Source organism: Anguilla rostrata, chromosome 1 (assembly GCF_018555375.3).
Source record: "Anguilla rostrata isolate EN2019 chromosome 1, ASM1855537v3, whole genome shotgun sequence".
Taxonomy (NCBI): Eukaryota; Metazoa; Chordata; class Actinopteri; order Anguilliformes; family Anguillidae; genus Anguilla; species Anguilla rostrata.
In genome coordinates, this window is record NC_057933.1 from 22,209,467 (window position 1) to 22,234,176 (window position 24,710).

The following is a 24,710-nucleotide window of genomic DNA, read 5'->3' on the forward strand; positions in this document are numbered from 1 at the left end:
CAATAATTCACCGCTGTGTTGCAAAAAATTTTTGAGGTGTTCGGCGCTCGGTAACGCACACCTAACCCTAACCATGCCGTGCAGAAACGTGAAGCTGATCCCGGGTCAGTGCATACGGGCTCTGTGTCACTGCAGCAGTGGGCCATGTGTGTAATGAATTGTCCGATGGCGTGACGTCCCTGGATTCTGGGGACAGAATGTTCTCCAAGGTCACACCGGTGTCCACGAGAAGGTCTGTCCTTATAGGTCAAACCCCCTTCCCCCCGTCTGTTTGACTGGTTGGAAATGGTCCGTACTGCGAATGGCCTGCTGCCCTGGATGACCTATGTTTATGTGTAGTGGCGAGGGTTGGGATCAGGGCCAGATGAGCTGATCGGAGATCAGGAGCAGATGAGCTAATCGGAGATCAGGGCCAGATGAGCTGATCGGGGATCAGGGCCAGATGAGCTGACGGGGCATTCCAGCCCCCGCGGGCGCGACGGGTCGCTCCGGCAAGGTTGCAAGGGGATTACACCAGCTTCACCGGCGGTAGCCGCGGTGACAGGGCGCGGCAGTACACCGAGAGCACCGAGAGCGGTTAGCACCGAGAGCGGTTAGCGAGAGCGGTTAGCACCGAGAGCCTTTAGCGAGAGCGGTTAGCACCGAGAGCGGTTAGCACAGAGACCGGTTAGCACCGAGAGCGGTTAGCACCGAGAGCGGTTAGCACAGAGAGCGGTTAGCACCGAGAGCGGTTAGCGAGAGCGGTTAGCAGTGGTACGAGAGGGTTAGCACCGAGAGCGGTTAGCGACGGTAGCACGAGCTTTAGCGAGAGCAGTTAGCACCGAGACGTTAGCAGAGCGTTAGCAGTGGTTAGCACCGAGAGCGGTTAGCGAGAGCAGTTAGCACCGAGAGCGGTTAGCACTGAGAGCGGTTAGTGCGAGCGGTTAGCACCGAGACCGGTTAGCGGTTTCCCGCGCGGCTCCGGCGGGGCCGGCCAGATCTGAGCGGGCCCTAATGGCGGCGGGCAGGCCCGGCCGAGATCTGACGAGACGCGAATCGGAGGCGAAGATGGCTCCAGGCGCCTCTCCGCACGGCTCCCCCGGGACTCCCACCCCCCCCACCCCCCTTCAAAAGCACATCCCATGCTCCTTCTTCCAGAACCCGAGATGATGCTCCTAGATCCGCCTGTGCCTCTCACCGCACGCGCTCACTGAGTGCGTGAGAGATATGACAGTTGACAGTGTGGGGGTGGGGGGTGGTGGGGGGGGAGGGAAATTAAAAATACTTGGGGTTGGGGGGGTGTTTGTAAAAACAGCTGCGAGACAGACCTCGATGTAATGGAAGATGCTTGGGAGTGGATGCTGGAAAATTAGGCTTCCTGCTATTTGTGCAGAAAAGGCTTTGCTTATTTCTTTTAATGTATTTACTGGTCTTAGATGTGCAATTGCAGGAACATTAAGTTCTTCCGTCATAAGAAAGTCAGCGGAATAAAAAACAGACGCATTTTAGTTTGGAGCACCGTTTATAGGTGGAGTGGGACTGAAGAATATGTCTGGGGATGTTTGTGTGTGTGTGTGTGTGTGTGTGTGTGTGTGTCTATCTCTGTCTTTGTGTGTGCATATAACCTGTGAGTGAGTGCATACGCGCGTCTGCACGTGTGTGGGATGTGTTTGTGTCTGTGTCTGTCTATGTGTGCGTGGTGTGTTTGCGTGGTACATTATATGTACATATATGTGTGTGTAGTGAGTGTGTATGTGTACATATTTGTGTATATGCAATATAGTAAGTGTGTGTATACAGTACGTGTGTGGGATGTGTTTGTGTACATTATGTCTGTGTGTGTGTGTGCGTGGTGTGTTTGCGTGGTACATTACATCTGCGTGCAGTATGTGTGCGTAGTGAGTGTGTACGTATGCACAGTATAGTAAGTGTGTGTATACAGTACGTGAGTGTGGGATGTGTTTGTGTGGTACATTATGTCTACGTGATCTAAGTGTGCTCATACAGTACGTGTGTGTGGGATGTGTTTGTGCGGTACATTACGTCTACGTGCTGTAAGTGTGCGTATACAGTACTGTGTGCGATGCGGGGTCAATGACGGTAGTTGTGCTCAGAGTGAGCGTAATCGCCTGCTCATCGTGCGTTGCGTGCGTCTGTCGGGGTGCTGTCGTGCGTTCGCGCGTCTCCGTGTGTCCCCCCCCCCGCAGAGCTTCAAGCTGAACGTGGACAGCCACGGCGCCCTGAAAGACAGCGTGCTGGACGAGGGCGGCCGGCTCCTGGAAGTCATCGTCTCCCACAAATCAGGTGCCTCGCCAAAGCCCCGTGCATTCATTATTAATGTTTATATTAACATACTGACCTTCAGGATTTATAAATCTTTCAGCGCCGCGTTCTGGGGCGAGGGAGAGAGAGAGAGAGAGAGAGAGAGGGAGAGGAGAGAGAGAGAGGAGAGGAGGCGAGAGGAGAGAGAGAGAGAGAGAGAGAGGAGAGAGAGGGGAGAGAGAGAGAGAGAGAGGAGGAGAGAGAGAGAGAGGAGAGAGAGAGAGAGAGAGAGAGAGAGAGGGGGAGAGAGAGAGAAGAGAGAGAGGAGGAGAGAGAAGAGAGAGAGAGAGAGCCGGGAGTAGGCGAACGGCGGCGATGAGGAGGAGAGGGCGGGGGCGCAGGAAGCTAGCCGGGGCGGAGAGTATGAAGAGGGCGGAATTAGGAACGGCGGGTCGGAGGGCGCCTGGCGGTCGCTAGCCCGCTTAGCGCCGGGCGATTATTCACCTCCAGCGGGCCGCCGCGAACGTACAAATCCGCTAAGCTGGCCCTCCCTGTGGGTGAGGTGTCTCCTCTCTGGTAGTTAAGCTGCCGACCATTAAAAATGCAGATGGCCCCCAGGAGCTGGACCGATTTGAAAGCTCCACCAGCCAAAGCCCGCTGCGATTCACCGGGATACTGCTACCTCTGCCACCTCTCTCTCTCCTCTCTCTCTCTCTCTCTCTCTCTCTCTGTCTCTGTCTCGGTCTCTCATTTCTTTCTCACTCTTCTCTCCCTCTGTCTGCTGTTCCCTGTTTCTTTCTCTGCGTCTGTCATTTTCCCCTCTTTTTCCTCCGTCACAATCTTTTTTCCGCATCCTCCCACGTCATCTTTTCCTCCTTCCCTCTCGTTCTCTTACTCCCTCTCTCTCTCTCTCTCTCTCCCTCTCCCTCCGTCTTTCGTTCTCTGTCGCTGTGTTTAATCAAGTAGTAGTTTTCAGCACCTGCAGTCAGGTTGTTTTGGGCACCGTGGTTATTAATCGCAAATCCCCCCACCCCCCCCCCACCACCCCCCCGCCGACAGCCGCCTGCATGGCCGCTAATACCTGGTTTCCTAGCAACTCTACGGATGGGTAATGATTCCGCAGGTATGAGCAACAGCTGACACTGTTCGGCGGCCGATAGATAATAAAGCGTGTAATCTCCGCGCACTACAATCGCAGGTCGAGTTCGCCGTTTTGCCCCCGTTTTTTTTTTTTTTTTTCCTCCTCTCGCTCATTTAAATTTACGCTTTTTTTAAACGGCTACGAACAAACAGGATTCGAGGGCTGGTCGAAAACCAGCTTTGTACGGGAGACGGGAATGAATCACGTTCGAATGAACGCAAGACCGCACTGGGAAAATAAATCCTGGTTTCCTGGTTCCCTAAAACATCCATGGCGATGACTCCCTGACCTTGACACGGTGCAACAGTGAGAAAAGAAACACGTTGAGTTTTTCCCTCTGGATCGGGAAAGGGGCGTGGCTCTTTTTGAGACCCCGAGGCTGCTTGGGAGAGGCTTTTGTACGTGACTTCTGCCATTAATCAACTTTTCTCTCCGATGGTACGAACGCAATAGTGCATAATTGCAAACAGGCGAAGGAAACACATGTGTAATGTGTTTGCGCAGAACGGTTGTTTAATGTCAGAACATTCCATAAACGCAATTATAAAATAGTTTACACTGGGAATTATTACCGAAAGGAAGCCTTAAGTATTTTATTATGAGGCTTTTTATTATTACTAGGAAATGTGGTTCTGCAATGCCATCTTTCTGGAAACAAGGCAAGAGTGAAAGACCTGGAAGGAGGGAGGGAGGGGACAAGCAGAGTCTTTCTTTATTCGGGTTATCGGTTTGGAGGGTTTTCTGATTCAGTGTGTGCAACTGCCCCTCTGTTTCCCTCTCTATCCCAATTTGCCCTATCGCTCAATTGTTTTGTTCTCCTTTTACTTCTTGCTCAAACTCTCTCTCCCACTGCCAACCCTTGCTCTCTCTCTCTCTCTCTCTCTCTCTCTCTCTCTGTGCATTACACCAGCCACCCGTCCTTCACACCCATTTCATTTCTCCCTCCCTCTTTTCCTCTTTCCCTTTCTCTCGTTCTCTCTTCTCATCACTGTCGCCTGCCACCCTCTTTTCATCTGCCTTTCTCACTCCCCTTCTCACCCTCTTTCGCTAACGTTCAATCTTTCCTTTATCTCTCTCCCTCTCCATTTCACTTCCTCTCTTCCTCACTCTTATCTCTCTTTCCCTCCCTCTACCTTTTTGTCACATGCAATCTCCTTTCTCTCTCTCACTCTCACCCAATCTCTCCATCTCTGTCCCTCACTCTGTCCTTCATCTCTCCCGCTTTCTCTCTCAATCTCTCCATCTCTCCTGCACTTTCTCCATCTCTCTCACTCCATCTCTCCGTTTCTTACACTCTCTCTCAATCTCTCCATCTCCTGCTCTCTCTCTCCATCTCTCTCTCAAATAATCTCTCCATCTCCCCCCTCTCTCTTTCCCTTCTCTTTCTCTCTGTCTGCTCTCTGTCCTTCTCTCCCCTCTCTCTCACTCTATTAAGTCAATTCAATGTAATGAGCTTTATTGGCGTGAAATACATATAGTACATATTGCCAAAGCAAACAGGAAACATACAAAAAAAACAAGTTGTTTATCAGTATAAGTAAAACATGAACAATAGTTAATACTTCTAAAATTATACTTGGAGTTCAAATATAATAAAAATAAACAGTGAAAGTGTAAACTAAAAAATAAAAAATAATAATAAAATAAATTTATAGAAATAATTCTGTCAAATAATTTCTCTCTCCCTCTCTCTGTCTCTCTGTCTCTCTCTCTCTGTCCCTCTGTCCCTCTCCCCCCCCCCACCCCTCGGTCCCAGGTCTCAGGGACACGCTGCAGATGATCGCGCAGCAGTGGCGGGAGCTGCAGAGGCAGATCCGCAGACAGCACTGCTGGATCCTGCGCGCCCTGGACGCCATCAAAGCCCAGATCCTGGCCCGCCCGGCGTCTGGGGAGGAGCTCCGCGGAGCCGCCAGCCCCAAGGTAAACCGGCCCGCGCCACGCCGCGTCCCCACTTCCTCTCCCTGCCCCCCCCCCCACCCAAACCCCCAACCCCCACCCCCCGCCCGCGGCGATCCGGTGCTCGCTCAGCAAAATAAACAAACAGAGCGGGAGCACGGGAGGGGGCAGCGCCATTAGCATACCAAACAGCGCGAGTGAAGCTATCCAGTTAGAAGTCCTTTAGAGTGGCGAGAACATGCCTTCATGTGCATGATATGAATATCAGATTTGTCTTTAATGAACGCTAAGGCCTGCGAGGTTGCATGAATAATTAGGGAAAGCAAACATGCGCCGCACACACACACGCACACACTCAAACGTGCACACACACACGCGCACACACAAACGTGCACACACACGCACACCACATGTGCACTCACACACATTCATACCCACACACATGCACACACACTCAAACGCACACACACACACGCACACACTCAAACGTGCACACACACACGCACACACACACGCACACACACGTTCCACACACACACACTCATACCCACACACACCGCACACACACTGAAACGTGCGCACACACACGCACACACACATGTGCACTCACACACACTCATACCCACACACACGCGCACACACTCAAACGTGCACACACACACGCACACACTCAAACGTGCACACACACGCGCACACACACGTGCACTCACACACACTCATACCCACACACATGCACACACGCACACAGACGCACACACATGCACACACACTCAAACGTGCACACACACGCGCACACACACATGGGCACTCACACACATTCATACCCACACACATGCACACACACACACATGCACACACACTCCACACACACACACACTCACACGCACAAATGTGCACTCACACACACTCATGCCCACACACATGCACGCACACACACACGCACACTCAAACGTGCACACACACACGCACACGCACACACACATGTGCACTCACACACACTCATACCCACACACATGCACACACACACACAAACGCACACACATGCACACACATTCCACACACACACTCACACGCACAAATGTGCACTCACACACACTCATACCCACACACATGCACACACGCACACAAGCACGCGCACACACACACACACACACACGCACACACACGTACACACAAACACACACACACGCATGCACACACATGCGCGCACACACATGCATAAGTGCAGTCATTTGATGCTGACAGTATGCAGTGCAATATTCAGTTTATGCACCTTGCACTGTACCGCTGAATTGCATTCTGGGTTTTTGTGATGCGCTCAGTTTGTAATTAGCAAACGTGTTGGAGTACATAATTATGCCAGAGTTTGACTTCAGGGGAGACCTTCAGTGCCCAACTGTACAAAGAAACATCTTCCTCCTGCTTCTGCATTAAAACCGCAACTTAAATAGAATCAGGGCATTAATACACTACTGGATTTCCCAAGGGTGCAGATGCAGTTTGGAAGTCAGAACTTTAGATATCATTTTTGGCTGTAATCTCTCCATTCGATCTCCAGCCAATGAGATGAGTCCTTAATCACCCCTCCCTCCCCCATCAAAAAAAAAAGAAGAGGCCACTTTCTCTGTCCCTTCTTCACCTGGTACATTTCGCAGGTAAAAGCGCCGACCCCGTTGTTACGGCAACGCGGATAATCTCGCTGCTTTTAAATTGTTTTGTTGCAATTATAAATCAGCACAATCAGTGTGATCAGTCAGCTCTGACATCCATTAGCCGCTCGGTTACAGCAAATTAACAAAGAGTGGAGCCGGTGATTCATTATCTCATTGCTGTTAATGACGATCAGATGCATCGCCTAATTAGAAGATGGCCATTGTAGCGGGAGGAAGGTCAGGGACGGCGCCACAAATCTCCCAGCAGCCTGTGTGTTTAAGCCTTCGCCGCCGTGGCGGGGGTCGAGTAAACACGCGCCGGGATTGGCTGAGGGACTCGGGGAGGAGCCGATATCGCCCAGCGGACTTAGCCGTAGCCGCAGATCTGAGACTACCACAGTAACACTTGTCCGCAGTGGGCTTCTTTTTTTTTTTTCTTCTTCCGCGGACTACGTTCCTGTATTCAGAATGCGATTGGACGCGCGGGGGGAATCGCTCTTTCCGATAAATAAACCGCGATCTGAGGTCGTTTGGCATCGCTAAAACGGTACGGGTCGGTCGTAGCTGGATGAAACAAATTACATGAAGCCAGTGGGGGGGTGGGGGGGGGGGAATGTGGACGCAGAGGGTCCGGCTGCAACGACCGCGTCCTTCCGTTTTCTTGCGCGATGTCGGCCACGCCCACTTCCCGTGGTGGGCTGCGCCGGACCCAGCCGCAGTGCGTTGGGCGTGGAACGGCGAGACGGGGAGACGCTGCAGACGCGAACGCGCCTGCCTCTCCGGTTCACAGCGTCAGTCAGCCGCAGAGAGATAGCAGCGGGGGGGGGGGCTCGTGGGAGGTTTTCGACCGTACGACAAAAAACAAAAAGGCCCCGTTGATATCGGCTCACAAAATACTGAAGACCGACAAGCCGCGTGCCAGATGTCTCCTGTAGACTCCTGTAGACTCGCTGCACGTTTCCAGTCTTACTTCAGCCCGACCGAAAGTCCTCAGCCTCCACAGGCACGTCCCACCCAGAGGCAGCGGCCTATTAAAAAGCGCCCTCCGAGCTGTCATAAGCTACACGTCGGCTTGCGTTTGCCTGTTAATTTCAGCATTTCGGGGTTGTGCCGCTGAGAGACTTCCTGCCAAACACCGATAGGGTCCCTCTGGGTGGGGCCTTTCATGTTTTTCCTGTTACAAATGCCCAATTTCCAGGTTCAAGAAAATAGCCACAACGGCCACGCAAGCAAGCAGTATCTCTTAGCCTCACACATATGGTCAGGCTTGGTTTTTTGCTCCGCACTACATAATAACTAAGTCCCTTCTATCCCATGGCTGAATTAAGAGAATGTCTAGTCATATCTTTAGGTTGCCATGTTACTGACGCATCTAATGACCTTTACAGTATATTGTGGCTTGCCCTCCCTCCGGTTCTGCAGTGAGGGATGGGATATAAATATTGGAGCTGGAGCAATTGACATATGAATTATTTAAAGCCTTAACTTCAAACCAGTGCTTTTGGAATTGCTCAAACTTGATTTTTTTTTTTTTTTTTTTTTGCTGGAGTCTTTGTTTTAAATAATGATTATATCGTCCAGGGCATTTATACGAATAACTGTTAATAAACACACACAGAAAGATTGATGCGCGGTGGTGACGTCAGCGCGGTCCTTAAGGGCCGCGGGCGTCTTTTCGGACGACGCGCGCGCGATAAATCCGCGGACGCGAGAACTTGTCAGAACGCCGAGGAATCGAAGACGGCGAAAATGACGTCCCGGGCCTCACAGAGAGAGAGAGAGAGAGCGCCTCGCGGCGTTATTAAATCACATATACTGCGCAGGACCCCGATGAAAATTAATTACAATATTAATTACACGCGGGCGAAAAGTTTAGTCAACTAAAAAAAAAAAAGTGACTGACAGGCCCGATAAAAATGATGTCGTATTTTTGTTGCAGTTCCTAAATAAGCGCTAACGCTGCGGCGTCGTTACGGGACGCGATAGCGGAACGCCGCTCGGAGGCAAGCGTCCCCGCGCGCGCGGAATTAACGAAAACACCAATTTCAAACTTTTATTCCTCCTGCAACGACGTCGCGCCCAGGCTGATCGCCCTTCAGACGAATTCCGCGAATTAACGAGCGTCGCCCCCGAACTTAAAACGTTAAAAGCGAAGATAAATTATCGAAGCGGCATCACGAGGCTATGTGGGTGGGGGGGGGGGGGCGGGGGGAATATGGCTCCTGCGCCAACATCTTTTGAGGGAAAACTCTCCGTCGCCATTAATTACTAATCCGTGGGAACAACAGGTGCCCCGCGCGGCTATTAATTTGCTTGTGTAAAACAGCACACCTAAGAGCAATGCGACCTGTCACTCCGGTAATATACGATGTTATGAAGACGCTCGCATTGTCCCCAGAATGTCATTAAGGTGTGCATAAAGCAGAGCGCGTCTCTCCTGACAGCCATAACGGTTTGTTATTATTGCGCCAAACATATGCTCTTGCCGTCATCTCTGTGTTCTTTTTTCCGCCGTCTGAATTATTTTAGACGGGACCATAAAGTTTTAACGGGGCTCGGATGCCGGGCGAATGGCAGTCCTAAGGGGCCTCTGTCCTGTTTAGTTATTCTCTTCTAATTAAATCGTTGAGGAAGATCATAGGAGCAAGAGATGCAGAAATCAAATAAACATAACAGTGTTTTTGTAACGAAGGGTGGGGGGGGGGGGAGGGAAGGAGATCGGAGGGCCTCGATTTGTAATTTGAATCGCTCTCCGTTGTTTTCGCTTCTCGACGTTTTCCGAGGCGCAAGCGGTCTGCGGCGACGAGGTCCTCCGGCGTTCGTGCGGAGGGCCGCCGAAGGTGCGTCGCCGGGTCGAGTGTGGAACAGCCGCTTGTCCCCCCCTCCCGTCCCGCGCTCTAGCTCAAGGACCTTATAACGGCTCAATACCGGACAGCGGGTGATTAGACGAGGACGTGACAGCACCCCGACCTGTTTATTTCTCTTTAACCGCACGAGTACCCCGGAAAAACCCAAGCCTTCATTGGCTCACGTGCTCCAGAAGCGCTATCTCACTGTCGCAGTGACGCGTAGCAGCCGGCATGCGTAGGATCCGCTGACTTTACCCGTGTTTCGTGCCGCACCGGTACGAGGCAGCCTTGGTGCGCGTCCGCGGTTCACAGGACTGCCGGAAAGGTCTTCGCTGGAGCCGGTTGTAACGGCCGCGGCAGGCGGGGCGGGAGGTGGGGTCGGCGGTCGGCGGCCATGTTCTCTGTCACACGCCGGAGCTCGCAGACACGCCAGCGTGTAAAGGCCAGGGTCGTCGTAGACCGTGTTCAGGAGCGGGGAGCTGTACGAGGGACAGCTTAACACGCCGGCACGTTCCGTGCTCGATACCGGGCCCACAGTCAGCCTCGGAAGTCACCAGACCTTTTTGCGGAGATTCGAAACGGCGACCGCGGCAAACCCTGAGAGCGGTCGCTCCGTTAGGTACGCGCACCACCACCCTAAAGAGGATTACGGGAAAAAGGCGTCTCTTCGAGTTGCCGGGTAACCCGCGTCGCGTGTCCCCTCGGAGAGTCCCAGACAGGAGGGCTCGCCTTCGGATCCCAAAGTTTTAATGCCGAGGTGCGAACTCTCACCCCCGCGGCGTCCGCGAGCGCTCCACAGAGCCGCCGCTCTGTATTAGCACGGTCAGCGTGACGCGGGTCGAGTGCTCCTGGCGCATTACCGCCCAAACACAAGGACCCCGTCCCACCGTAGCGTGCTGCTCCCTTACACTAATCTCTCATCGTGATGCCAATTCCTCGCTGATATTTTCAGGGAGCGGACATCTGTGAAGAGGAGGTTGCCTCTTTTTCATAAGGCCTGGTCATCTCACTCATACAGTTAAAGGGAGCCCTTCCTGGATGTATCCGGAATCTAGAATCTTCCGCAGTTCCATCCATGTTGAACCGTGACTGTGTACCTTTGCCACAGGGTTTCTCGACTAATGGGCGTGTGCGAGTGCATGTAGGCCATAGGCTCCCTGTGTGTCCGACTCACCTGCTGTGTACAACATGAGATCATATGGTGGGGTCTGATACTCTCGCGCACACACACACGCTCACACTCCTGCATACACAAACGCTCATGCATATGCACACAGACTAACACATACACGCTACAGTGCTTGCCACCGCGTCCACGGACATGCGTGCGCACGCGAACGCGCAGACGCGCACACCAGCGTGTAGGAACGCTCAGGACGCGCTCTGGAACACGCGTCCCGAGACGCTCCCGGTCGATTTTTTTTTTTTTTTTCTCACACGCGGCGCGATCGATCAGCGCGCGACGAGAAGCGTCGCTATCAGCTTTCTATTTCCCTCCCCGCTCGCGTCGATGAAAATTTTATTAGGACAAAATCCATAAAAATTTATCGTCTCTCGTGAACCGGCCTCGTCGCCGCGCCGCCGAAAATGCTTAGCGGTCCCGTCCTTTCAAACCCCCCCTCCCCAAATAAACCCAAATAAACTGAGTTCTCCGGCCCGCTCTGCGGTTCTGAGGGGCCAAGTTTGGCCGCTCTTTCGGGGGGGAGGCTCTCTCTGGGCTCCCTCCCCGAGCGCGTGGGTATGGACGTCGCCCCCCGCGCGCGCGCGTAGCCGGAGAGCCCGGTTCCCTCCGCGGCGTAAACGCGATATGTATGCATGCATGTAAAAGCGGGGGAGCCCTTATCTGCGGCTGATGGGAGACAGCTTGTCTGCCCCCGGGGTGCCCATTTCACCTTAGCGGGCGAAGCGACCGCGGCGCAGCGGGGGTGCCCCGACTCCGTCGCCCCCGCGCCGGGCCCCGGCGCACGCTAACGAGCCGGCGCTCTGCATACGGAGCAGGCCGCGCGGATATCAAAGGGACCCGGGCTTATTATCAGCCCGAATGAAATTAAGGGAAGTATTAGGAACCCTTACCAATTTTTTCCCTGGCCTCTGCTGTGGAACTCCCAGCATGCCCTGCTCCCGCTGATAGCAGCTCGTGTGCGGATCAAAGGTCCAGCTTTTAGTGCACCTTTTTAGTAAGGTGATGTACTTCAGTGTTTTTTTTAAGGTAGTATTTGTTTTAATTGAGGTATTTACTGTACACGTCCCCATCGTGCAACCTTAAATTAAATATCATTTGAAGTGAGTAATACCTGAATTCTGTAGTCTCAGACTGAGGCCCGTCCTTGAATGCGTTCACCTTTAAGGGGTTCACGTGATTTCACTCAAATTAATACATATACGTACTTTGGTGATTATATACCTTGAATATAAAAAAAAACATAAACGCAATTGAATAATATAACATTTTAAATATCACATTAAATATTTATTCTTAAATTCAAGGACAGTAGTTAAACAATAGTTTGAGTTATGGTCACGGGTGTATGAACACTTGTAGTAACTTTATAGGTTAAGAAAAATAACACAAACGATATTATTTCTTCTCTTCCAAAAGAGAATAAAACAAAAGACAACTCGTTAGTAAGTCACATCAGTCATTTTAATGAAAATAAATGTGTTGAAATGTTCGTTAGAATGTTGACCCATCACATTTAAAGCAGCGCAGGCTTTTCATGCCAGTGGCAGCCTCGGCCAGGAGTCCGACAGGGAGTCGCGCGGTCGGCCAGCGCGCCGCCCAGGGAGGGAGCGTTTGAGCCCGCAGCGTTTCCGCGGCTACCCCGCCGCCGCGTGGCTAAACTGAAGCGCGGACCGCGGGGCGCTAGCAGCAGCCGCTGTCAGAACGCGTTTCGGAGGACGGCGTCGTTAGCCTTTTTCGCAAACGACCGCTATCAAAAGCGCTGGGGAAAGGAACGCGATGCAGCGATGAGGCGGGCCCTCCTCGAATCGACGGCAGCGCCCTTCAAGGAGCCATTTTCCACCCATTTCGCTGCTGAGGGACTGAAAGCGAGCCCGAGCCCGAATCGCCTTCAGGAGATCCTGTGAATGCCGTCACCTCTGCCCTCCTGTTGGGTCAGCGATGGAGCTCATCGCCAAAGCGACCCAAATTAGCCCCAATGAGCCAGCGTTTAGACGGCAGAGAGGACGTAATTCCCAAAATAAGGAAGAAGCGACCCGGTGTGATTACACAGATACGATGCACATTGTGCAAGGTGGGGGGATTGGGGGGGGGGGGGTGTTTGGGGGGCGCGCGAGCACGGCTAGCTCAAAACGCTCCCCGGCCCGTCAAACCGTAATGCGTCTTTTTTTGGCCAGGCATCGCCGCGCTCCGGCTTGCGTACAGAAGAGCTGCATCGCAACCCCCCCCGAGCGGAGCTGCTGAAGCTGCATCTTAGTTTGCAAAGTGCGCGCGTGGCAAAGTCCGCTTTTCGCTAGCGTAGCCCGATGTTGCATCAGCCGCGCTCGTTTTCTGCAGGCAGTGAACGCACGGCTAGCCGGGTGTGCTACGATCCAGGCAACCCCGCTCGGGCCGCGCCTTACCGCAGGGAGTGTCCGCGCGTCGTTTTCGCTGCGAAACTGTCCTTTGGGGTCTGCCGAATATGACGCGGCCTGCGGAACACCCGCAAATCGCTCCTGTAACGAAGCCGAATGCGCCACAACGGGGCAACATGTTACAGTAGTAGTAGGTGGAACACATACTCACAGGGAAAGCTAGTTATGGAAAAATCAGTAAACTTTTTTAAAGAATGTGGGTGTATTGGTGTTGAAGGTGAATACAACAGACAAAACTAGAATCAGCAGGGGGTGAGGGGGACTTGAGGAGGTGAGGGGATCTTGAGGGGGTGAGGGGGACTTGAGACCCACTGGTGGAGCTTGGATGGGTGGTCTTCCCGGCCCACAGACCGGGGGGGGGGTACGGCCCATCTGCGCAATCAGCTGAGGAGTCAAACCCTGTTACGCGTCTCCCGAACGGGGCCCAGTCGGGGGATTGGGCCAGCACCTCCCGCCATGCATCTGCCGCCCTCCGAAATGTTCAAAACTAAATCTGGAGCTCAAAGAAAGAGGCCGTTTTTTAAGCGCCTTCCAGAACTTTCCGTGCGCATTAGCATACAGAGCCACCCGAAATGCAATTTATAAAGCCAGCAAAAAGGACAGACTGCCTGCGCCGAAGGCAGTCCCACAATTGAAGCACATTTTTTTTCCCGAGACAAAAAAGTGATACTTAATGCTTTTTCGCACACGGTTGTCAAATATTTAATTACGAGGATTACGGAAAAGAATATTAATGTTCGGCCGCAGATTATTATGCTACAGCTTGTACTTGCGTGCCGGATTTTTGCAAGGGAGTTAGTTGGTGTCGAACAGCAATGTGTGACAAAGGGCTAATGAATGTACTCTGTGTGTGTGTGTGTGGGTGCGCATGTGTATGTGTGTGTGTATGTGCGTGTGTGTGTGTGCGCATGTGTGTGTATACATGCATGTGCGTGTGTGTGTGTATGCGTGCATCTGCAAGTATGTGTGTGTGTGTTTGTGTGTGTGTATGTAGGTGTGTGTGTGTGTAGGTGTGTGTGTGTGTATGCGTGCATGTGCACGTGTGTGTGTGCAAGTGTGTGTGTGTGCGAGTGTGTGTGTGTGTGTGCGTGTGTGTGCGAGTGTGTGCATGTGTGTGTGTGTGTGTGCGAGTGTGTGTGTGTGTGTGTGTGCGCGAGTGTGTGTGTGTGTGTGTGCGTGTGTGTGTGTTCGCATGTGTGTGTATACATGCATGTGCAAGTATGTGTGTGCGAGTGTGTGTGTGTGTGTGTGTGTGTGTGTGTATGAGTGCTCACGTGTCTGTTTCTGAGGGGGGTGGTCTTTGTTATTTGACCACAGTTATATATCACGCATATGTTTTTCCGGTTATGATTGAGGAGATGATAGCACAGACAAGGTTCTGGGCTGTTTGTGTTTATTTCACCTTCTGGTGCGACTGGGCGTGGAGACAGTTATGTCTGTTATGTGACCCTGCCTTCTGTCTGCCGAGGTGCCTGTCTGTTTCAGGAACATTAAAATGATGCCCTGGCGCAGACTAAATTTCATCGTAGCGCATATATTTCTTAGTCAGAGCTTTGCGAGGAGACACAGGCCGATCGGCTGTTGTCTTCTCCAAACATTACATTACTCCGTCAGTCGTCCGTGGTTACGAGTGGAGCCACAAACGCTCCAGAATTCCTCGTGTTTAGCTTAATTTGTTTTGGGGTTTTTTTTTTTGTCAGTTCTGTTTTTGTTTTTTTTCATTCCCTTTCCTTTAGCTACATATTGCATTCGCTGAATTTCAGAATCAAAACCAGATTTGTATTTTTTATTTTATTTTTTTTAGTCACACTGCACATTCAACACTTGGCACTGGGATCAAAGATTACCTGACCTGCAAGCAAATAAAAGCAGCATGGAACACTTTGGGCTGCAATTATTAGAATCTTAGTCGTTTTGGAAAACGCGAAACGCAATAGAGGGCTATTGCTTTGATTTCCTTTGTGGTTTTCGTGGTGTCCGCCTGCCAAGCCTGCAGATGTTTAATGAATCCTCTCAAACTAAATACAATAAGGTCTAATCTGATAGGCAAGCTCGGGATATTAGAACACAGCATGTCTGCAGAGCACTTGCAGTCTCTCATAGAGGAGAGCACACTCTGTGTGTATAGGCTTCTGCACACGCTCAGTCTCTGTATAGGCTGCTGCACACGCTCAGACTCTGTGTGTATAGGCTTCTGCACACGCTCAGACTCTATGTGTATAGGCTTCTGCACACGCTCAGACTCTATGTGTATAGGCTCCTGCACACGCTCAGACTCTCTGTGTATAGGCTTCTGCACACGCTCAGACTCTGTGTATAGGCTTCTGCACACGCTCAGACTCTGTGTATAGGCTTCTGCACACGCTCAGACTCTGTGTATAGGCTGCTGCACATGCTCAGTCTCTGTGTATAGGCTTCTGCACACGCTCAGTCTCTATGTGTATAGGCTTTTGCACACGCTCAGTCTCTGTATAGGCTGCTGCACACGCTCAGTCTCTGTATAGGCTGCTGCACATGCTCAGACTGTGTATAGGCTGCTGCACAGTGCTTATGAGACTGGAACACAGGAAATTGTACTAATTTGAAATAAAGATTTTGCTATTTTTATGTAGGCCCCCTCCAAACCCAACTAAAAGGCACATGTTGGTTTTTTGTATCCATGCTGGACCAAAACAGTTACTTTTTTATAGTTTACTCTTTTTCCCCCCCAAAACAGTAGAAAGAACTTTGTGATCTTTGTGAAATTTACATTTATCTTAAGGATTAATTAGTCTTTTTTTACTACAAGTAAGGCGAATATAATCTGATTACCGATTATTTCACGTGAGGTCTGTAGGCCTCTGTGTTTTCTTGATATTTACTTCTGTGCAAAGCCAATTAACGGCTGATTTCACACGATTTTTCTCTATTTCTGTGGATGGGCGTGGCCTCCTCTGGTGTTTGTGGAGATTGTGGTGTATTCTGTTGGTAGAAGCCAGTGGGGAATATTGCAGCCTGTTGAACATGCCTGGGCAGTGGTGGTAGTGTTCTTTCAGTGTGTTTTGGGGTCAGCCCTGTGACTCAAATGTGTACATAGAGGTACTGGTGAAGTCAACTGCCAAGAGGCCTGCCTCAGGTGTCCCCTAGTCTGCTGGTGTTTGGATGCCTGTTAAAATTATGTGTGTGTGTGTGTATGTGAGTGTGTGCATGTGCAGGTGTGTGCGTGTGTGTGTGTGTGTGTTTGTGTGTGTACATGCCTGCGTGTGTGGTTATAGTGTGTTGAAAGGGCTGTCAAGCAGTTTGTCAGTGGGTTTTATTAATTGCAATAATCATATTTTAAAACAGGAGTGAATTAACATTTTATTTGAGGATAGTTCAAAGTAATACATTTAATAAACATGTGGTTTGGGGTATAGATTGTAAATGGAACCCAGAGACACATTGTGGTACACATTCTTGTTTATTAGTAAGACTCTGCCTTTGCCAGCTTGGGTGCTTTTCACCTCCGCAATGCGTCCATAATAACACCGAATAATCAAAGGGAAACATTTATCACATACAAATAAGACATGCTGTTCTCCCCTCTCTATCAGTATTATACAACACCATTTACAATTATTTATTTTGGGCCTTGGACCTGGACTATTGAGGATTCACTAAAAGAAGAACTTCACTATAAAAATTGGACATTGGAAGTAAATTCGGAGGTTATTCAACCACCACAGACCATGAACAATTCACTTTAAATGGTCTTAGAAATCTTAATTAAAATAAAAAGTAAAGAAAAGTACACATTTCCACTCTCGTGAAATGACGTATAGCATTGACCTTCAAGCTATAAACCCTGTTCATAATGTCAAGCTTGCACCTGTTTCTTGTATCGTACTCGCTTGCATGAAACGGTACGTTTGTCGCCCAATGTTGGGAAGTCAGAAACACTAGCTGTTGTTCAGAATTTGAGGGAAATGTGGTGTAAAGGATTCGAATGTGCGGAGGGCGAAAACCCAACTGCCTTTGCAGTTAACTCACACTGGTGAACCGCAGAGTCTGTTCGAGGCATTGATTAGAGTTTATGAGACGGGCGAACATATTTTCGCTTTCAGCGGAGAATGTCACCCTATTCATCTGTACAATGTTCTGAAACCCCCCCGAGACAAATTGTTGGCAAGGTGCGGTGCCCAATGGAACGTTCATGGATATCTTAGCATCCGGTGTGTTTTCACAAGGGTAATTTCCATGTCTAACTCCCCCTAACATTAAATCAAGTGGAAATCAAATTCATGCTCATACTCAAACTGTGCCAGCTTGAATTATCTGTAGCATATTTGGCGTGTCAAACATTTTAAATAGAAACCATTGAAATTTGAAAAGCCATTTGCAAAAATAATTTCATGTATGCATGCCATTTTTAGTATACATTCATTATTTTATTACTTACAGAAATTATATTTGTTGCATTTTCTTCAATGTATTAAAAATATTTTATAAATGAACACCCAAAGACATACAGATACACATTCAGAATGGATTTTTTTAAAACAAACTTTTATGAAATACAATTAAGGAATTACATGTCCATACATTTTTTAAATCAAAATATCTTCTAAAAAATGATCACAGTAATTCATGCAACATTTTACAAATGTCATAGAGTATTACTGATTCTAATTCAAAATTGTCTTTCAATATTGTCACATACTGTATATCAAATTCAATGTATTCCAGAAAGCATACTGTATATATATATATATATATATATATAGACACACACATAAATACATACATACATACATATATACATTTCAATTCATGTTTCCTGCTACACATAGTATGAAATACGGGCATCGCTCAGTATTTCGTATTTTGTTTTAATCAAAAATGGAATCGTTAAACTTGGGCTTGGGGTGCGCAGAGGTGGAACGGCGGGCTGGGGGTTTTGGGAAAGATCTAGATCTCTCACTGCAGGGCCTGACGCGGGGACTGTTGAAAAAAGTCTGCATTAATAACTGCGTGAGTCTTCCTACTCCATCCACCCCGACCGAACAGAGCATTTACCCCTCAGTCAGTGTGGAATAATTGACCATGAATATTTAACCAGCCCTTGGTGAGAAGGATAGGCATCGGGGAAGCACTAGGTGCTCTCTGTAGTTTTAATATAGTAAAGGCTGCGGATGCAGGGCAGAATATGGCTCACGGTCTGCGGCGTATGGAAAAGACTCTCCCCTAGATCTCTTAAATCAGAACCTGAAACGATGCGGTTGTGAAAAAAAAAAAGAAGTCAAGTGTGGGTTATTGGAGATTGTGAATTTGTGAGTGGGTCTTCAAAGCTACACTTAAAACTTATTTTTTACGTTGTATGCATTCTATTTCTGTTCTGTAAATGCTTGCATCCATTATATGAAGTGTGTAGGTGTGCTAGTGTTTTATTTTGAATTTATATGTATGTGAATTTATATATGCACACAACACATTTAGACGTTCCAACCATGAATCGCACTTCGATAAAAACCGAGATCATGATAATTATTATTATTGTTAGAACACGCTGATGTGCTGTAGACAGAGACATCTACATGGGTCCTCCGTCTTAAATCTGACTCTCCGCTCTGTTTACGCGTGAAACTAATGATGAGACACTGCCAGGCGCGGGCCGTTTATGTGTTCGCTTCCGCCGTCGAAGATCAAGTTAATGTACCTCGCTCTCGGCCCCGCCCCTCTTCCCTTCTCAGTGTTCGACTTTTTTTTTTTAATCAAGAGTGCTTATAGCCAAGCTGGTAAACATAAAACTGTCGGGAATGTTATGAAATATCTGCTCTGGAATTACCTTATCATTGCGCTGATTTAACATGCCTCGCAGGTGAAAGACAAAAACATGTGCGATCATCCCTGCGGAGTCTTCAGTGAATGTCAGAGGAGCTTCATACGTCTTCCTTTCTCTCCCCCTGCCTCTCCCCGTCTTGAAGTGATATAAAATTCTAATGTTTGCCCTCTGGTTCTCTCCTCCCTGAAATCTGGCCAAACTGCTGAAGGTAAGATCGCTGCCATGCATGAAAAGCAAAACAGGGAGGAAAGGGGAAGGGAAAAAAGAGTCAGTCGTGAAATATATTCCCTGGAAGAAAAAAAAAAACTTAAGAAACGACGTACAAAATTCCTGGCTCCGGTGTTTTTAATGGATATTTCTCGTACGTATGATGCAGTTTATTGAAAATTGGATCTCTTGCTGTGGCACGAGGCGAACCACGTGAGGTTTCTCTCCTCGCCCCCCACATTTGAGCTTTTTTGATGAGCCATAATTATTTCTCTTCAGATTTTATAGCGGGCCTTTGACAGATGCTCCGACTTGTAAAAGATTATATTATCTGGAAATCTGGCTATGTTGATTAGGAGTGCTTCTGTTTATGGTCGGATCGGCGCGGCTAATTTCGATGTAAAGACACAGGGGGAAGCGAGCAATCACGGCCTGGCTAAAGGAACAGGGACGGGGAGGAAAAACTCACCGTTTGTATTAATCTTCTTCAGTCCGTGACAGCGTGCGCCGGCTGTCACCCCCTGACAGAAACAAACCGCTTCCTCAAAACGCGGGAAATGGAGGGACCCGGGCCGACGTCCTTGAATTAAAACATTGTGTGTTGCAAACAGCTGGCCGGCGCCGTTTGGAAAACAGCGGGGCTATAATTCTCTCCTATATCACGGAGGCATTTCCTTGTCTGTCTGTAAACAAAAATAAATGAAAGCGGAGGTATTGATCTCTCTTTGGAATCTAATGCATTGCGGAGCGGGGAGGTGGGTATTTGTTACGGCGTGACTGGCGCGCCCAAAAGAACCGTGAAAGGGGGGGGAGCGGGAAAGGGGAAATTTCTCAGATGATAAAGGCGGTCGGGGCAGGTTTAATTCCTGCCTGGACCGAACGCGTCGGGCCGGGAATGGATGCGCTCCCGGTGCTGCGGGGAATCCGTCTTCCGCCGACACCCTCGCCGGCGTTGCCGGAGACAAACTTTGGCAACCTCCAAAGTGGCGGCGCTTAGGAGCGAGAGCGCCGATCGCCGGTGCTGCACGCGTCAATCCGTCATCGCCCCGGAACTTTGGAGTGGCCGCCGAGCTCGGGGTCGGAAAGGATCGTTTGAGAAATTGGATTTTCGAGCGGGGGAACTCCAACCCCGCAATCGGGTTATCATCAGACACAACGGGGTCTTTTGGCTGCTTTCCTTTTTCATTACTTCTACACCTGGTAAACTAGATTTCTCCGTGTGACCACTCCAATCATTCAAAAAAAATGTTCCCGTTATTCATTTTTCATTGACCCCCCCGCGCCCAGCGCTCCGGTCGAAATAGAGTGCCTGTTACGAAAACCACGCGCAGATGTGCAAATGACGGATGCAAATGAATTCTTTCAGTATCGCGGAAAACATAATCCGCTTAATACCCTAAAGATGAATTTTGGGATAATGGTTTCGCGCCTCGATAAGGGGGCGCGGGAGTTGTCGAATGCGCTGCTCGGCTCTGTTTAGTAGGCTGGTCTGCTCTGCCAATGGGAATCTGTTACAGTCGAGGGACAGGCTCTTACCGGCTCCCGCATTGGTCATTCCGCAGACGCCCCAGAGTCCTGTGTTTTGGATTAATGTTTGATTTATGTTCGCACTTTTATATTGAAAGCAAGTGGAACGGTGTCCTTGAGTGCCGCTGCAAGTAAACCTGGACATTCTTAGAAGGAAACACAAAATAAACAAAAGGTCCTTGAGAACAGATCCCTTCCTCTGAGGGTGGAAGCAGTGCAGGTTTTTTAGAAGTAATGGTGAGGGAGAGCCGGTCCCTCGGGGTTTCCTGTGTGATGTCTGTCTCTCCTCTGTCTTCTCAGGGGCTGCTTGACTCCCCTGGTTGTGCGTACCGAAAATCCAAACTCGATACCGCGTGCGTTCGTGCTGCAGTATGAAACTTGCACACGCTTTCGAACACGCTGTGTGTTTGAAATCATAGCTTTATGGTGCGCTACATGCCGTGTCAAAATTTTGCGCGTCGAGCTTGAATTGTGGCTTCTGCGGCTTTGTATTTGTCTCGTATTTAAAATACACGCGCTTATCTTTCCAAATTGTGTTGTTAGGGTCGGAATTGCACTTAATGTAGTAGGGACTTGTCAATCACTCGGAACTGGACCATCACTTTGAACTTCATTCTGCATTTGACTTCAGGTGGATCAAAGTTGAATGACTGAGCCTTGTGGTTGCCATTGGAGGGTAAGGCACTACTGTAGTCTAGCAACACGGGACCCTCCAGTTACAAACTGGAGCCTCCTAGATATGCAAGTAAAGACAACTGAAAGAACAAAGCAATGATGTCCACTGAAAGCTTAAAGTGTGCTTTCACGCTCCTTCCCTATACGTGGGAACTGTGATTGGTTGACGGGAGGCTGTAGGGCCGCGGTTTGGCCAATCGTGATGTGTCTCTCGTCTTTTTCGTGAATGGACAAGGTACGGAACGATGCTCGAAACGGGAGCTGTTCAGGACCAGGGAAATGACAGCAGCTGCTAATTGCTGGCCTAGCATATTGTGCCACCTACTTTTTAATTTAGAAGAAGGGACAGGGAAAGTGGGAGATAAGTGGGACATCAATGATGAGCATCACTGAGTGGAGTCCCCTGCAGATATTTGCTTTTTACCCCCTGTTGTGTACACAATGAACTGGACACCTGGAAAGATGCACGGTTTCAGCTATGTCCGCTTAAAAACGCAGTAAAAATGCTACTAATTGTTAGTTGGTGATGATGAAGGAACTGAGATATTGTCCTAAGGAAAGGGGTCTTTGTTGTGTTAAAAGAAATGAACTTGAATTGCAAGAATTGAAATGTTGAGCTCTGCAGACATGTAATAAAATTTTAAAACCAAGTAGTCCAAATTAAAGGTGCTTGCTTTGCAAAATATATGGTGAAGAGACCTTGAAAGGGCAAATAAATGTTGACTAACCATGTTTTGTCCTGAGCCTTCTCATTAAGCTCTTTTGGTAGTGGAAATGTATATCCGGACAGTCAATACTTTTTTTTTCTGGGAACATTTTTCTTGGAGTGTAGCTTCAATCTACCAATGATACCTTAAAGGAAAGATTGTACCCAAGTAAGTGTGTGCATTTTATGGGATTGTTTTTTTTCCGGAATCTTAGCCATCGGTTGTCTGATGTTTTGAACAAGTGTAGAATCTTTAATTTGATTTACTTGCAAATGGCAGTTTTTTTCTCTCGTGTGACACAATTGCTTTCAAATTATACTTAATTGCTCGGAATTATATGAAACGACCCATAATTATCTTTAATTTCCTTCAACATGTTAAGTTTTTTCCCCTCCCGTGATGTAAATAAATGAATATGACTGATCTAATTTTCTTGTTTTTGGAAAACTACGCAATGATGGATACGCGGAGAGATGCAGTCGGCACGCTAATGCGATTCTCCCCCTTGAAGTATATTTTCAATGATCAACTTTCACAGATTTTTTTTTCCTAAAGATAATTGCTTCCAGACAAGTTAGGGGGAAAATTAACACTTGTCCGGTCTTTATATGCCGCACCACCAACACTGTTACTGTGGCGACATCATGCGCCCCCTCCCCCTCACACACACACACACACACACACACACACTCCCATCCGCCCACCAGCTATCGCATCAATCCAGCAGTCTTGGGCCATTAGCATCGGGATCAGCTATTCCCGACAGGGAACCAGCCCCACCAGAGCACCGGGGTGGTGGTGGGGGGGGGGGGGGGGGGGAGGTGGGGGGGGGGGAGGCGAGGGCCTCCATTTGGACAATGGAGGCCTCTTCATACGAATTCACTTACAAATCATATTTGATTTCATGCATAATTAGTTTGTCCATCAGAAGGCGTGGGCTCGCTCGCGCGCTGGAAGCGTCGGCTGCGGCGTCGTGGCGGGCTGATTCTGCCGCCTTCGCGAGAGCAGCCGATGTGCATTAGAAGCATGGCGCGGTTCCGCGCCGCTGCTCAGGATGAGCCGTGGCGTCGTTCCCCGGCCCGGGCCTGGGACCGGCACCTTTTTCAGCGCTATAAGGCGCCCCCCGAACGCTCCAACGTCGGCGCCTTTCAATTTTTAACGGCGCTTCTGCCCCGCGGATTAAACTCGCCGACTTAATTATGTTTTAAAATGATATTTTAATTAAATATCAAGGTAAGCAAAAATGGATTTGAAAATAATTAATCAAACATCAAAAAAAAAAAAATTAAACCTTTTTTTTTTCTGCTTGAGCAGCAGAAAAGTAAGAAGCCTTATTTAGGTCTCTTAGAGATTCAATCTAATTTAATTCTCTCCCTTCTCTAAATAAACAGTCCTAAAACCTTTTTTCATCTGGGGGAGTAGAGATGATAGGGGTAATCAATATTTCTAGCATTTTAATTAAAACCGTTAGTGGAATAAATCCATTTAATTATCAGTTAATGAAATACAAGGTCATTTACCTGACAGCAACTTTGAAGGTGGCTTACTGGCTGGAATGAGGCACAGCAGCCCAATGTCAGAGCCGTTTAGCTGCTGTCAGTGCTGAGGTTAAAATGCGTTCAGCTGCTTAACCCCTGGAAGTCCAGCAGTCTGCCCTTGTTTACAACCTGCTCTGAACAGAGGGATGAGCATGAAAGGAAAAGAGAGTTCTCGCATCAGAAGTGAGGCCTGTATCTCCGGTGTGGTCAAAGCTGGACAAGCCGGCTAAGATACGATCACTTGGAACGCGTAAACGAAGCCGCGATTAAAAGGGAAGAAAGGGAAGAACCAAAGAACAGGAAACCGGTAGAAATGGTTGTCTGTAGATGACAGTCCTTGAAGCCTAAAAAGAGAGCTGGTTCTTGCTCTGTGGTACCAGATGTTTACGCTCGGCGGGCATTCACGGCCGCGAACGGGTTTTGTTTCCCGAAAATTTGGAACGTCGGGGCTGAGCGTGAAAGCGAGGTTGGGGTTGGACGGGACTGGTTTGAGTGGCGGGTCAGACACCACCCAAGGGGCCCCCGAGCGAGATGTTTTACCTAGATTACCCCAGTAAAGAGGCTGATTAATTGACCGGGAGGCGCTAGAAACAGAATCCCCATTCATTACGAAACCTGCTCTGGGGTTGCAGGCGAAACAACAAACAAAAAAAAATAAATCCTGTAAAAGCAACCAGGAACACAAACCCGTGGCACAAGTGTTTCTCCGGAGCTGTGGGGGTGGGGGGGGGAGACAGTGCTGTTTTAACAGCGTGGTTTCGACTGCTTGGAACAGATACCGCAAATAATAAATAGAGATACAATGGAGCAGAGAAATCGAATTTAACTTGGCCCAGAGCACTTACCTGGAATGTGTATATAATGTTCCCGGGCATTCGTCATT

At 49.1% G+C, this 24,710-nt stretch overlaps 1 protein-coding gene across 6 annotated transcripts in view; it reads left to right on the top strand.

Annotated features, from left to right (window-relative positions):
• akap6 (A kinase (PRKA) anchor protein 6) overlaps positions 1-24,710 on the top strand; it is a 169,539-nt gene that overhangs the window by 67,019 nt on the left and 77,810 nt on the right. For all 6 annotated transcript variants that reach the window (XM_064329976.1, XM_064329984.1, XM_064330007.1 and 3 more), the window contains 2 exons: positions 2,187-2,283; positions 5,139-5,302. In XM_064329976.1, coding sequence (XP_064186046.1) covers positions 2,187-2,283; positions 5,139-5,302 — 261 coding nt within the window. The remainder of the gene's footprint in view (positions 1-2,186; positions 2,284-5,138; positions 5,303-24,710) is intronic.